This window comes from Podarcis raffonei, chromosome 7 (assembly GCF_027172205.1).
Source record: "Podarcis raffonei isolate rPodRaf1 chromosome 7, rPodRaf1.pri, whole genome shotgun sequence".
NCBI lineage: Eukaryota > Metazoa > Chordata > Lepidosauria > Squamata > Lacertidae > Podarcis > Podarcis raffonei.
Window position 1 is genome coordinate 15,827,905 of NC_070608.1, and position 15,388 is coordinate 15,843,292.

At 47.8% G+C, this 15,388-nt stretch overlaps 1 protein-coding gene across 1 annotated transcript in view; it reads right to left on the reverse strand.

Moving 5' to 3' along the window:
• Positions 1–12,745, reverse strand: part of DEPTOR (DEP domain containing MTOR interacting protein) — a 67,275-nt gene extending 54,530 nt beyond the window's left edge. The window contains exons 1-2 of the mRNA XM_053395379.1: positions 12,330–12,745; positions 11,372–11,472 (exon numbers count right to left, since the gene is read on the reverse strand). Coding sequence (XP_053251354.1) covers positions 11,372–11,460 — 89 coding nt within the window. The 5' untranslated portion in view covers positions 11,461–11,472; positions 12,330–12,745. The remainder of the gene's footprint in view (positions 1–11,371; positions 11,473–12,329) is intronic.
• Positions 12,746–15,388: the final 2,643 nt, after the last annotated feature.

Consider the following 15,388-nt stretch of genomic DNA (forward strand, 5'->3'; position numbering starts at 1 on the left):
TAGGTTGCCTAGCCATGCTCCAGAAGAAGCATCTTTCCATTTGAAATATGCTAGCCTTAAAAAAGCAATAACTAAGAATTAGAAGCATTTAGAATTAAGAAGCAAGCAGGCTTCCATCCAGGGAAGATGGCACGACTCCCACACAGGCCTGAGCCTTCTTGGCATCTCTTTTGGAAAGCGAGCAATGTCCCCGTTTCCCCTGACACTACTAGGAAAACACAATTATACACAAGACGGGAGCCACAGGGAGGCCAGATGTGGTGGAGGTCTTCTTTCGGAGAATTTCCAGGCCCTGTTCCCCCCTTTCATTTAAAAAGTAGCTCTCTCTCTGGAGTCTGGAGATCATGGAAGCAGCAGCAAATATAGAACTTAATAGGAAAATTTTAAAAAGAAAACACAAGGACAGTCTGAGTATGGAAAAAGGAGGGCAGACAATAGGCTTGTTCACACACCACACTGAACACAGCTGTCTCTACCCGTGTACAAGTGTTTGCGGGAAAGAACGCACACTTGTTGGTTTGCACAGCTTGGGTACTGTGTACACAGGTACTCACGAGTGTACGCTCATGTGAATAACTATACAAACGTTTCAGCTCAAGTATTCAAGTACAGTGGACGCTCGGGTTGCGAACGTGATATGTGCGCGATGCACGTTCACAACCCGCAGTGTTCGCAACCCGCAGCAGCAGTCCGTAACCCGAAAAAACGCAACATGAAGCGTCTGTAACCCGAGGTATGACTGTACACACATACTGAGTATGAACGCCCCTAGAATTTTGATTTTATTCCAGCTTAACTGTCCTTGTTTCAGCCAATGTATCATCTGCTAGAGATCTCTAGGTCCCCTCACAGAACTAAAATGACCGGAGTTACTTGCAAAGGGGAGATGATGGTTACACAAGTTTAACTCTCCAACAGAGACACACTCAAAGTACTTAAAGACTGTTGTAGGCGTGGCAGATGGTGAGACTGGTTCTTGGCCTGACGGAAAATAAAAACAGAAGGAAACACGGAATCAGTTTTCCAGTGCCATATGTTAAAACAAATAAACACACTCCAGTGTGTCTATTAAACGAGTTTGAATGTCGGCAGCCGCCAGGAATAATTCTTCCATATAAGTGTTAACAAGCTTCTCATTACCACATTATTTGTGATACCCAGCTGCCAAAAGTTACGTTAACTACATCCAGAGCTACAGGAAAGCATTGTGGATGTATGCTGCAATATATACATGCATAGGTAAGTATAGCAGGAGGTTCAAACATCATGATCTGAGGTGCAAATGTGGTGACTGGTATCTAAGACTTTTTTTTTTACTGTCCCTATATATTTCTAGCAAGGCTGGGGAACCTTTGGCCCTGCAGATGTTGCTGAAGTACAATTGCCACCAGCCCAAGCAAGCATGGGCAATCAGGAGGATGGATGCTGAGGGCTCTTCAGGATCTGTTGGTATGAGCTTCCTGGCCTGGGATTTTCCTCTTCTGCCAAATATGCCCCATAGCCGAAGCACTACAGTGAGGAACTCAAAAGGCCTTCCCCTCAATATTTGATTGAACTACCGTATTTTTCGCCCTATAGGACGCACTTTTCCCCCTCCAAAAATGAAGGGGAAATGTGTGTGCGTCCTATGGGGCGAATGCAGGCTTTCGCTGAAGCCTGGAGAGCGAGAGGGGTCGGTGCGCACCAACCCCTCTCGCTCTCCAGGCTTCAGGAAGCTATCCGCAAGCCTTGCAAGCCCGGCGGGAGGTCCCGCGGGCTCGCAAGGCTTGCGGGCAGCAGCCTGCAGCCCAAAAGCTCGGGGGACAGCGGGGAGGCGCAGCGCCGCCACCCCGCTATTCCCTGACCTGATCTGGAGGCTGGCGGGGGGGGGGAGAAGCAAGCTTGCTTCTCCCCCCCCCCGCCAGCCCCACAAACTCGGGGGACAGTGGGGCAAGCCGCTGCCCCACGGAGGCTAGAGAGGCTGTCCCTGAAGGCAGAAGAGGGAGACGGAGCGCTCCGTCTCCCTCTTCTAGCTTGGGGATGGCTGTGCAAACCTGGGGGGGGAAATAAAAAAAATTTCCTTGATTTCCCCCCCCAAAAAACTAGGTGCGTCCTATGGGCCGGTGCGTCCTTTAGGGCAAAAAATACGGTACATTGTAGTTGCCCTATAGTTTTCCTGCCTAAGCTGGTGGAGGAGGTCTTGAACATGGTGGAGTACCCTTGTGTTATTTTATTGGGGGACTGTAGCGTTACATCAGGACTGGGCTCAGGTGTGATGGCCTGGGATTCAGACTCAGAGGCTGAACCTGAGGAATCCCAGCCTGCACAGGGGTCCCTGTCTCCAGAACCAGCTGAGCCAGGGGTGGGGCCTGAGCCTGAAGGGTCCTCACCTGTGCTGGATCTCAGGTGCAGGCACCAGCTGAGTCTGCTCTGGCCCCTGAGGGGATGGAGGATGCATTGCCTGCAGGTGCTCCACTCTCAGCCCCATCAGGGGAAGAGGAGGTTGCCTCTGGGTCCGGTAACCCTCCAGCCTCTCCTGAGCTGCAGAGGCTCAGGGCAGAAAGGCGGAGGGAACTAAGTTCCTGCAGGAGGAGCGCTCGCCTCCAGGCCAGGAGAGGCGAGTCATCTGTGGACTGGGGTCGCCCTATGCCTCGGGGCAGATAAAAGCCAGTCAGCCCCAGTCTCAGGTTGCCGGAGCAACGTTGTTGCTAGCCTGTTCCCGCCTGCACCCTGTCCTGCTCTTCTGCCAGAGTTCCTGACCCCACCCGACTCCCTGCCTTGGACCCAGCTATAGCTTTGATGGACAGCCTCCATACCGCACCATCGACCTCGGACTGGAATCGGACCTCGCCTCTCAGTTAGCCCCTGAGACCAGCACATCAGGACTTTGTGGCAGCTACAAGGCTGTCCCAGAGCATTGCAGGCCATACCATCTCCGTCTTCTGGCCCTTCTCCTCTCCTGCCTCTGAGTCTGGACTGCTCTCTGCCACAGCCTCTTCCTGCTCACTAAACCCTGTTGCCTCTTCAGCTTCCAACACCTCCTCCTCCCCATCTGCCCCCTCTTCTTCCTCTGACCACTCATTGTTGTCCCACCACCAACCCCCTGGCTCTGAGCCTTCATCCCTTTGGGGTTCCCTAGGGGGTTCCCCAGCTGTTGCCTCCCACCACTCCTCTGCTTCCAGCCAGTCCATGACATCCACTCACTCCTGACTAGGGAATCCAAGTTGACTCTCTGCTCTCTAGCAACATTTTCTGAAGAGCAACCGGGATCTGAACTGTCACTATGTACAGTATATATAGCTCAGGCTTCTAGCTACATATCCCACGACCACGACTGGAACGTCCTATTATTCCAAGCCATAACTGGCTTCTGAGGAAGAGACAATGAGAATATAGTTCTCGTGAGTGTCACTTGCTATGCGATCAGCATGTTACATGCAGTTAGATCACTGTCAGTTTGGACCCAAACAAGGAATCGACACATTAAAATTAGATCTGGTGCTAAGCAGACTGTATGGACACCGTATAAATGTTTCCACATCTATTTTTGCGTACGAAAGGCAAGAGGCTTGGTACACGGTTCTTTGCAGCTTATTTTAGCACTTTTGGCTGTAGGGAAAGAGATAGGATTTCAGCCTAGACCTTGGAATAGGTGTTCTAGAAAATGTATTTTAAAATAAAGCAAGACTGGGAAACGCTTGGATAATTTGAAGAAGGGCTTTGGCTCAGTTCCAGAGAAGGTCCAAGTTTCAATATCCCTGGCATCTCAAAGTGGGGAGTTGAGAAAGTCACCTGTCCAAAATCCTTCACAGTTAGATGAACCAATGTTCTGACTCAGAAGAAGATGCTTCATGTGTTCCTAACTGTTCACAGAAGAGTAAAGTGACACCAGAAAGCACTTAGGTTATTTGGAAGAAGTTTGCTTTTAAGTTATTTCACAGATGAAGCAGTGCAGCCATTTTGGTTTGGAGCTACGGTATTAACTGAATTGTGTTAGAAGAGGTATGGCAAACCCTTAGCCCATAAGTCCCAATATATTTTCAGTGACAAAGTTTGAATATACCCTGCAAGTGTCCCAGGAAAACCGGGGCATCCCGTTTTTTAATCACAAGAATATGTCGGCCATTTTGGTTGCCACAATTTCGCAACATGCTTTTTACCTGATTGTGCGTTTTAGGGTGCTGTGCCTGAAAAAGTGAGGTTTTTTTGAGGGGGGACCATGTCATGAAATCGCAGCAACCCAAATGGCTGCCGTGCTCTCACAACGAAAAACGGGAAGATGGCATCCCAGATTTTGTGTGGCCTTTTATTTGACACACAAAAGTCAGCTGGCAGAAAACACACGGTCTAGGAGCTTGAGGAGGAGGCATTTCAAAGACACAATGCTCCTTGCTTAGGAAAAACTAGTTACATAGTTCTGGCAGCTGACTGCAGCTGGTGTTTGATGCTTTCTCACACCACGTTCCTCTTTCTAGCTGAGTCTCAGCCATGGAGATACTCTGTGTTCCTCAAACAGTGAGCCAGGACCCACCACAAGTGAGCCTTGAGCTGCTTCCAGATGAGCTTCAGTGCCACCACTGACTCAGTGTCTTCTGATGAATGTCAATACCAGCAGCTCCTTATATGCTGTGCAGAGGTGGCTGGGAGACAGATGCTCAAGGAGGAATGTGGAAAGGAAGTTCTCCCTCCTTCCCTGGAGGGGAAAGGGCCAAAGGAGAAGTGGAAGGAAATCAGAAAGTGAAATAAAAGTTAATATTTAATCACCAAGCAAACAGGGTAGAGAAAGGAGGGAGAAAGAAACAGAGGGAAACTCTTATAGGAAGAAATTGGACCGAGGAGGAGGGATGAAATTGGCCATTTGGAGGGTGGGAATAAGGTACAATTTGAGTACAAAAGGGGAATGGGAGAAGAAATGACAGGAGATGGGTAAAATACTTCAAGGGATAGCAAGGGAAAAAATATATATCCAAGTCTTCTCCACTCAGAATACCTGGCTCAGCAAATTCTGCCTACAACGGGGCAGCTGAGTCACAATACCTTCGGAACAAATTTGAGGAAAGCTGAGCCATGGAACTCCTTGCTGTGAGGAAAACATGACGGCAAAGAATTTAGCACCTTTCCAAAGTTGGTTAGATAGCAGTAGCAGTAGAAAGTGATGTTTGTTTATTGCCTTGACATCTGATGGGAGGGTGTTCCACAGGGTGGGCACCACTACCGAGAAGGCCCTCTGCCTGGTTCCCTGAAACCTCACTTCTCACAGTGAGGGAACGGCCAGAAGACCCTCAGAGCTGGACCTCAGTGTCCAGGCTGAACGATGGGGGTGGAGACGGTCCTTCAGGTATACAGGACTGAGGCCGTTTAGGGCTTTAAAGATCAGCACCAACACTTTGAATTGTGCTCGGAAATGAACTGGAAGCCAAATTAGCTCTTTCAGGACCGGTGTTATATGGTCCCGGCGGCCACTCCCAGTCACCAGTCTAGCTGCCGTATTCTGGATTAATTGTAGTTTCCAGGTCACCTTCAAAGGTAGCCCCACGTAGAGTGCATTGCGGTAGTCCAAGCGGGAGATAACTAGAGCATGCACCACTCTGGTGAGACAGTGCGTGGGCAGGTAGGGTCTTAGCCTGCGTACCAGATGGAGCTGGTAGACAGCTGCCCTGGATACAGAATTGACCTGTGCCTCCATGGACAGCTGTGAGTCCAAAATGACTCCCAGGCTGCGCACCTGGTCCTTCAGGGGCACAGTTACCCCATTCAGGACCAGGGAGTCCTCCACATCCGCCCGCATGAGAACTAGATGGGGTAAAACCCCATGCTGTATGAGGATGGGAAGAAATGAGCAAGATCTTCAGGAAGCAGTGAAATTCACATGTGCATCCACTCATTCTTATGTTAGACAGGCAGGCAGACAGACAGACACAGACACGCACATACAGAGAGAGAGAGAGAGAGAAGCTTAATGTCAGCCATTTTACAAGACCTTCATTAGAACAAACTTGACCCCGTATTGCTAGCCAGCAAAATTCAATTCAATTTAAGGTGAAGTATAAATCTAGTTGTAATAAAACCTGTTGTAAAAGAGGGCTGGTTGCATGTCAATTGGGATTATAAATGCTATGTGGAATGTGGTTTTTCAACATATTGAAGAGGAGATTCTTGCCGTTAACTATTCTGATTAGGTAGTGGATTGCTTGCAATTAAGGAGCAGGTTTCTAATAGCTACCCTTTCCTCAAAAATGATTTGTTAAGCTCGGTCAAGAATTTTATCGATTACTTGCAAATGCCTGGGTTTTTTTTAATTATTGGGAGGTCCACAGGCATGTGGCTATGCTTGTAGAGCCAAGTGCTTTTAAAATGCAACGATAACACTGTCACCTCGTTCTTAAAGAATTTCACTCTTACCCTACAGATGGAGACCGCTGATAAAACAGCACCACACAACCCCATTTGAATATATTTCTCCACCACGATATCTAAAGCTACCAGTCTGGCAGAGATCAAACAATAGGCGAACTGTGAAAGACCTTCCCGCCCCCTTGAAAGCCTTCCAAATGAGCCCAAACAAATTGGCAAAATGGCAGTCGCTGGTTCCATGTGAACTTGTGCACCTACCAACACCTCAAAATATGCTAAAGAGGAAAAAAAGTGGAAATGATCCACCCAAAAAAACCTCCACCAAGATGACAAAACAGTTGCACAGAATTTGTATGTGCTAATTAAAATGCACAGATGAAAAGTTAGAAACAATCGCTCAAATATAAATGGAAAGACCACAGTGGGATCACCTGTGACCAGGTGAGCTGTGAGCCTCCTCAGTCCGACAAACAGGTGATCACTGTAGATGGGGAAACTCAAAGCTTCTTCTCTCCCTTTTTATGGTTCTTTTTTTGTTGTTGTTAAACCAGACTTGGCCTTGACCCTTCAGATAGAAAACTCCTTCAAATAAAGGAGTTTATGAAGCACTTTGACACTCAAAATATGCTAATTCTGCATGTTTGCATTTATTTCTATTGCTGACTATGCACACTATGACCTGTTTTTAAATACTTTGGGGTGGACTTTACTTCCAAACAATTCTCTATGGGGTTGGAATGTTAGTGGTGTCCTGTTGAAGGGTATAGAATGACTCCAGAATCCTGATGCAGACAGTTTGTTGACTTCAGTATAAAAATCTCCACTGATTATTGATACGCTTGAGTGGCTAGTCTTTGACACTTCCTCTCTTCTTCCCATGTTCCTCTTTCCAAAGATGCACAGTTTCCATAACAAAGCAAAACAAGATTTAACAAGATCTTTGGATACAAGGCATTCAAGGCGAGGTGGTCAAGAGAATACCTGTGGCACTGCTGCGGCTTTTTCAAACTTAGAATCATTTTAAAGCTTTTAAATTTGTTTTTAAAAGCCTTTCTATGGACTGTTGCAAACTCGCCTGGAACGCCTGGACCCCGTTTCTCAGAGAGAGGCAAGGAAGAGAAGGTGGCAGAGAAGACACCTGTGCTGCTACAGCTCTCCACCCCAAAAATGGGGAGGGGAAAGAGGGATGGGGGGGGGAGAGAGAGAGAGGAGGAGAAGAAATGGGATGGAAGGAAGAGAATAGCCGTGTTGCTGCTATTGCCACAAAGAGGAGTCTATGGCACAATCTCTTGTGCCAGCCTTGAATCTCAGAAATAAACGGTTAGCAAAAGATTAACCATTCCAGAGAATTAAAACAAAAGAGAGGTGTATTTACTACTGTTCAATGACTGGGAGTCAGAAATCCTTGCCTTTCAATCAGCCAGAAGTTTATTAGTAGAAACTATTCTACCTTGTGGCCACTGATGCCCAAGGCAAATTGTACACCTGTTCTGCCCTACCCAATTCCATTGCTTATTCCACCATGCCACTCATATTAAAAATGCAACACTGGTTAAAACACTTTTAACCACTTATAGATATCAGTCCACCTGCCTCACTACAGCATGTCAACAAGCTGTCCTTGAATCTTTTTTGTAAAATTCAACGTACCGGTATGCGCCACAGAGTTTTGAAATAAATTTAGGGATGGACGGATCAGACTATTTCAGGCCCAGATCAGTTTCTTATAGATTTTTCATAAATCCATTTCATCCTGTTGTCACAGTATTTTGCAACCACACATTAAACAAGAAAGCACAGTTCATATTAAAATCAGCAACAATCAAATTCCTCAGCCATCCCCAAGCATATTTCCTTGCAATGGATGCAAAATTTAGTAGTGTTACAAAGTTCTTCCCACAACGGTTTCTTTATGATAATCCCTAGAAGCTGTTAATTTAGCTTACAAAGTTTATACCTTCATTTCTCAGGAACTAGAGGACATAGCAATAGATATGCTACTTTTTCTTACGTGGTTATTCATCTTTTTTTTTATTGCCAGGAAAATGGCAGGCAAGTGTCAAAGACACCTATCGGCTTTTGCCCTTGGTAACACAATTCCTTCCCTTTGCCATTTTGTGAACTTTTGGTTCTTCTTCTGCCGACTCCTATAAATATTCAGAGCTTTTGATTCCCTCCCCATCAAAGGCTATTTCTGGTCCCCTGCCATTTTGTGGAGCTTTTGCTCTTTAGATGTGTATGTTATGTGTATTTATTTTTAGGCTGTGTCCTTCTCCATACTGTAACACATACCTCTTCCTTCGGAAAATAAAAGGCAACAAATGGATTTCTCTCCATCTATTATCTGTACAGGCTACTGGCAAAGGGCCCATATTTACGCAAGTATTTTCTAAAAGGATATGCACTGAGGTTGGAGAAAGTGGACAGTAAAAACCTCTCTCTCATGATACTAGAACTGGGGTCCATCCAATGAAACTGAATGTTGAAACTTAACACAGGGCAGACAAAACAAAGTACTTCTTCATATAATACTTAAACTATGGAATAGTATACCTGAAGGAGCGTCTCCACCCCCATCGTTCAGCCCAGACACTGAGGTCCAGCGCTGAGGGCCTTCTGGCGGTTCCCTCACTGCAAGAAGCCAAGTTACAGGGAACCAGGCAGAGGACCTTCTCGGTGGTGGCACCCGCCCTGTGGAACGCCTTCCCACCAGATGTCAAAGAGAACAACAACTACCAGACTTTTAGAAGATATCTGAAGGCAGCCCTGTTTAGGGAAGCTTTTAAGGTTTAATTTGTATTTTAATACTCTGTTGGAAGCCACGCAGAGTGGCTGGGGAAACCCAGCGAGATGGACGGGGTAAAAATAATAAATTCTATTCTATTCTATTCACTGCCGCAAGAGGTAGCGATGGCCGGCCACCAACCAAGATGGCTTTAAGATGAATTTGGCAAATTCGTGGAGGATAATGGCTTCTAAACATGGTGGCCAAGAATGAGTTCCAGTATGCCTCTTCTTTGAACACCCAGTTTCTGGGGAGTTCAAGTGGGAAGAGTGTTGCTGCACTCCTGTCCTGCTTGCAAACTTTCTGTAGGCATCTGATTGGCCACTGAGAGATTAAGATGCTGGACTAGATGGGCTTTGGTCTGATCCAGGAGGGCTCTCCTAAGGAGATTTACATTGCTAAGAGAGAAAGGACCAGTATTTAATTGCTTAAAGAGAAGTGAAGTTTTTTAAAAATATATATGGAAAGGCCCCAAACCACACATTATTATACAGATAACGGGAGTCTGGATATGTGCTTTCCCCCTAATTCATAGAAACACACAATCATTTCCCCTCGCACCAGATATTAGAAAGTTGTATTATAATGACTTCTGCACCTGCAGAATCCACCATCACCACCGTTACACGCTAGTTCTTAAAAATAGGGAAGGAAATGGGTGGGAAAAAACATCGTCATTCTGCTTAAGATGTGATCCTTCTTCCTTGGAAGTAAATCCTTCTGACATCAACAGAATTTACTTTTCAGGATTGGGTTTAAGGGAGCAATCTTCCAAAATTAAATGTACTGCTGTGGTATTGGCACTTTTCCATTCATTCTTTGGGGGAATTAATTAATTTGGGACCGCATGGAAGATGAATAGAGTTTCCATAATGAGTTTAATGCCCAAGAGATGCTAAGACCTGCATTCTGATTACTCGCTTTCCTGTCTTATCTTATGACCTGGACTTTATGCAGCCTGAAGGGAGCTCAGCATGATTAACAGTTTTGGTCTGATATAAGCAGCTGCCCATGCTAAACACTCATGGCATACAAGAAATGCAGTCACTATCTTTCCTTTCTTACTCTTCCTCCTCCTCCTCCCTTTGCCTTTTTGAATTCGTTGGCTGACCTGCTGTCAAATAACCCATGCAGCAATAATTCACTGAACTGAACTGAAAATTGCACAAAATTACAGTCGATTACAGATACTGCAGGACGCGGCAAGACATTTCTCTACCCAGAAAAGTTTTGCCTATGGTGATTCATGCCATTGAAGAATGCACATATGAAACTGAATGCACGAGAGTGTTCATTTTCTCTGTAAACCTTATAAAAAGACATAAGCAGCAGGACAGTACAGTGGTACCTCGGGTTACATACGCTTCAGGTTACATACACTTCAGCTTACAGATCCCGCTAACCCAGAAATAGTACCTCAGGTTAAGAACTTTGCTTGAGGATGAGGACAGAAATTGTGCTCCGGCGGCACAGTGGCAGCGGGAGGCTCCATTAGCTAAAGTGGTGCTTCAGGTTAAGAACAGTTTCAGGTTAAGAATGGACCTCCGGAACGAATTAAGTACTTAACCCGAGGTACCACTGTATTCTCAAAGGCACAGGTTTATCTACTTCTTCTTCTGTTTTCCAATTTCAATGCAGCCTCAGGGCCGGCCCACCCATGAGGCCAAGGGAGATGACTGCCTCAAGTGGCAGGGTCCCCCCAGGGCCAGCATATCCTGATGTCAATCTTTCCTCACCCCCTGTTCCTGATGTACAGTGGTACCTCGGGTTAAGTACTTAATTCGTTCCAGAGGTCTGTTCTTAACCTGAAAGTGTTCTTAACCTGAAGCACCACTTTAGCTAATGGGGCCTCCTGCTGCTGCCGCACCGCTGGAGCACGATTTCTGAAGCAAAGTTCTTAATCCGAGGTACTATTTCTGGGTTAGTGGAGTCTGTAACCTTAAGCGTATGTAACCTGAAGCGTATGTAACCACTGTCATCCACCCTGTCTTCCCTGATGAGAAGGGAGGGCACCTTGGGGGCCAAAATGTCTTGGGCCAGCCCTGTCCAGTGCATCTGAGGTTAGGGAGTACAGGGCAGTGGCACATGCAACTCTCCCTGAAACCCGCTGCAGCCCCCTCACATTGCCCATGGTAGAGCTCTAGGCCCCCCAAGTAGTGGTTCCTCCCACCTGTCCCCATCAGCAAAAAGATCTCCCACTCCCCAGTTCACTTTCACGACATTTTTGCAAAGGGAAAGGTCCAGGTCTCCTACCGTAACTGCTCCCCTGTAAGCAGGACCTCGGCCATGTGCTCCAGCTCGGTCGCTCTCTGCTGCATGGTGCCCAGGCTGCTTTCTTCCATCTCACCACTAACCTGGCCAGGTGCACACAAGAGCCAGAAGGTTAACAGGGAGCAGATTTGGATTCTTTCCTCAGCCTCTCCAGTGCTCAAAGCTGCGGCTTTGCAATCTAACCTCCCAAACACCAGTTTGCTCAGTGGGTTAGGGCGTGGTGCTGATAACGTCAAGGCCGTGGGTTTGATCCCCACATGGGCCACCTTGATATACCTGCATTGCAGGGGGTTGGGCTAAATGTTCTGGGGTCCCTTTCAACTCTGAGAAACCTCAACAACACCCTGAGCCCCCCTCCAGCAGCCCAATTCTGTGCCTAACCCCTCCCCTCCGTCCCCCACGGTGGCATCTTCCACTCTAAGCTTTGCGCTCTCCAGAGACCATTTCTGCCCGGCTTCAATTAAAACTTCTGTCGCCCGTTGGCTCGCTGCGCTCCTGTTTCACCTCCCGCCCTTGAGCTCTTTCGCAACTGGCAACGCGCAAACGCGTTTTATTCCTGGCTTTCACAAGTTTCCCTTTTCTCCTCGCGCGCTCCTCTCTTCTTTGCAGGAACCGAGGAGCTGCCTCGCTCCGATCCGTCCTGCAAGCCTTGCATTCAAGCGCTCTTGGGCAGATCCCTCCCACCCCCTTCTCCCCCCTTCATTTCACGTTGCAATAATTTTGCATGCGGCAGTTTGGGAATGTTAGCTGCGGACGGGTCAAAGGGAACGCAGCCCTTCTCCCCTCCCCTCTAATCCTGCCGCAGGGAGAAATATAAAAGCAGATTTTCTATCTCTGGAGAATTGCATTCTTGCATCATCAGTCACGGGAGGAAAAGCCACCGAAGGCTCTCCAAGCTCAAACAGAAACTATCACCACCCACCCCGGGCTTTCCACTCACCTAGACTGGGGAAAGTCGGGCGTTCCTTCTGCTGGCGATCAAAAAAGATCCCCCCACTGGCTTTCTTGTTGTGGTGTGTGACAGGCAGCTGGCGAGGGAGACACGTGGTTGCAGCAGAGGCGATCCAGCCGAGGCACCAGCGACCCCCTCCGTCCGGCACTGGCTGGGGACAGGCGCTGCTTGCGCAAAGCGTGCGCTCAATGTCAGCTGCGGCGCAGGATGATCCAGTTCAGGGCAAGGGCGGCGGCGGCGGCGGAGGGGGGCTGGGAAGGCTTGAAAGGGGAGGTGGAGAGAGGGGGGGGCTCCCCTCTTCATTTACCACCAGCGACCTTTCACAAGATTGCAGAGCGGGTTAGCGAAATGGAGAGGCGGCGCTTCTTTCTGCGCTCCTGCTGCTTGCTGAACAGGGGAAGCAACTCCAGCTGCTTGGCTCCCCCCTCCCCTTTCCCCCCCTCGACTTAACTGAGTTCTTCCTGTTCTTCTTCCTTCCACAACAGCTGGGGGGGGGAGGAGAGAATAATGGGTCAAAGGGGGATCGTGGTCGATTAAGAAGCTGCGCTGCGTTTCTTCTTCCTAAGTATAAGTAACAGAAAGGCAATCGGGGCTCCGCCAGCCAGCCTGCCAAGTGCGGTGGTGCAGAATGGGAGATCATGAGCTGGCAAGGTCCAGGCCATAGCTGTCAACCTTCCCTTTTTTTTCGGGAAATTCCCTTATTCCAGCGCCGTTTCCCGCTGCTATCCCGGATTGTTAGATATCCCTTAGACTGTCCCTGGGACAGGCGAGGCTGCTGATCCCTTATTTTCGAGGCTGCTGATCCCTTATTTTCAAATCTGAAAGCTGACAGCTGTGGTCCAGGTTCAGCTCTCCCCGGGTGACCGTGGGCCATACGCTTATCTGCCTCTACCTCGCAGGGCTGTTGTGGAGCAAAAGGGGGAGGACATTTCTCTGATGAAAATAGGGACCTGCTATTTCACAATAATTTTATTATTTGTACCCTGCCCATCTGACAGGGTTGCCACAGCCACTCTGGGCAGCTTCTAACATATATAAAAACATTAATAGTTATTTATCTCTTTGGCTAGGGGGTCACATACCCTCCAACATTTCTCCGATGAAAATAGGGACATCCGATGGAAACGCGGGACATTCCAGGATCAAATCAGAGGGCAGTCAAAATCTTGGGGGGCCCTCACAAATGATCTCCTAATACATTTTTGTAATTTTCTTTCAAGGTCAAATCAATAGTACTTTGATCAGTTGCTGTGGAGCCCCATAGGGCAATGCCTACTTTGCAAGCAAGAGCCTTCATGCTGTGAGTGCCTCCTCCATAAGCTCAGGTTGTTTATATGTAAACCATTTATCATGAAATATATATGCCCCATTCCAAGGAAACAGAGGGCTGGGTAAACATCTGGAATCTCGCACTGCTTGGAGATTGGGGTGTGTACATCAGTAATATATACAGCAGGCATGTCCAACCAGTAGATCACGATCTACCGGTAGATCCCTGGTAGATCGCAGGATCATCCCCAAAAAAGCTCAGCAACCCTTGGCAGAGTCAGTGTGGTGTAGTGGTTAAGAGCGGTGGACTCGTAATCTGGTGAACCGGGTTCGCGTCTCCGCTCCTCCACATGCAGCTGCTGGGTGACCTTGGGCCAGTCACACTTCTCTGAAGTCTCTCAGCCCCACTCACCTCACAGAGTGTTTGTTGTGGGGGAGGAAGGGAAAGGAGATTCTTAGCCACTTTGAGACTCCTTAGGGTAGTGATAAAGCGGGATATCAAATCCAAACTCTTCTTGGCAACCTTCCCTTTCCACCCACCCACCCCACGCATGCTCCTCCTCCCTCCAATGACAATGGGTAAATCACTACCAGTTGTTTTTTTTTATACTGGGAGTAGATCACAGTCCCTTGGACATTCCTGATATACAGTATATAAACTTTTGAACCAACCTCTGCTCTGAAGGTTCCTGCCCTCTAATTCCAGATGTTTGTCAGAGGTGTCCTGTGATTACATGGTCTGCTCCACTGCATAAAAGGTAAAGGGACCCCTGACCATTAGGTCCAGTCGTGGCCAACTCTGGGGTTGCGGCACTCATCTTGCTTTATTGGCCGAGGGAGCTGGCGTACAGATTCCAGGTCTTGTGGCCAGCATGACTAAGCCACTTCTGGCGAACCAGAGCAGGGCACGGAAATGCCGTTTACCTTCCCGCCGGAGTGGTACCTATTTATCTACTTGCACTTTGACGTGCTTTCGAACTGCTAGGTTGGCAGGAGCAGGGACCGAGCAACAGGAGCTCACCCCGTTGTGGGGATTCGAACCACCAACCTTCTGATCGGCAAGTCCTAGGCTCTGTGGTTTAACCCACAGCACCATAGTCTTGCCTTTATCTCTGCTTCTTTTAATTCTCTCTGCATTACACAGGTCCATTGGCTGAGGTAGACTTCTGAGTGACAGCATGCATTTCCACTCATCCTGGTACGCTTGTGCCACACTGCACACCGTTGTGAGAAAATAACCACACCGAATAGAACCAAACAACAAAGACCTTGCAGCACCTTAAATACTAAGGGCTGTGTCCCACAGTAGTCCTACTCAGAGTAGACCTAGTGAAATGAATTAGGACTAATTTAGGCACATTAATTTCAATGTGTCTTATTTGAGGGGCGGAAATAACTGGATAACACCTTTCTGACAGTAAGAGCCGTTTGCCAGTGGAATGGTCTGACTTGGGAAGTGAAGGACTCTCCTTCCTTGGGGTTTTTAAGAAGAGGGTGGCTGGCCACCTGTCATGGATGCTTTAGCTGAGACTCCTGCATTGCAGGGGGTTGGAATAGATGACCCTTGCGGTCCCTTCCAACTCTACCATTCTATGAGCCCTAGCACATTTATTATTATGGCACAAGCTTTCATGGAGCAGACTGCCTTTCATCAGATGCATAAAATGTTATCCTGAGTTACAAGTGTACACCTGTGGGGGGGGGCAGAATTGTAAACAGTGCGACCAGAGGGAAATGAAATACAGAAACAAGGATAACAAAAGCATTTGGGGAGCTCC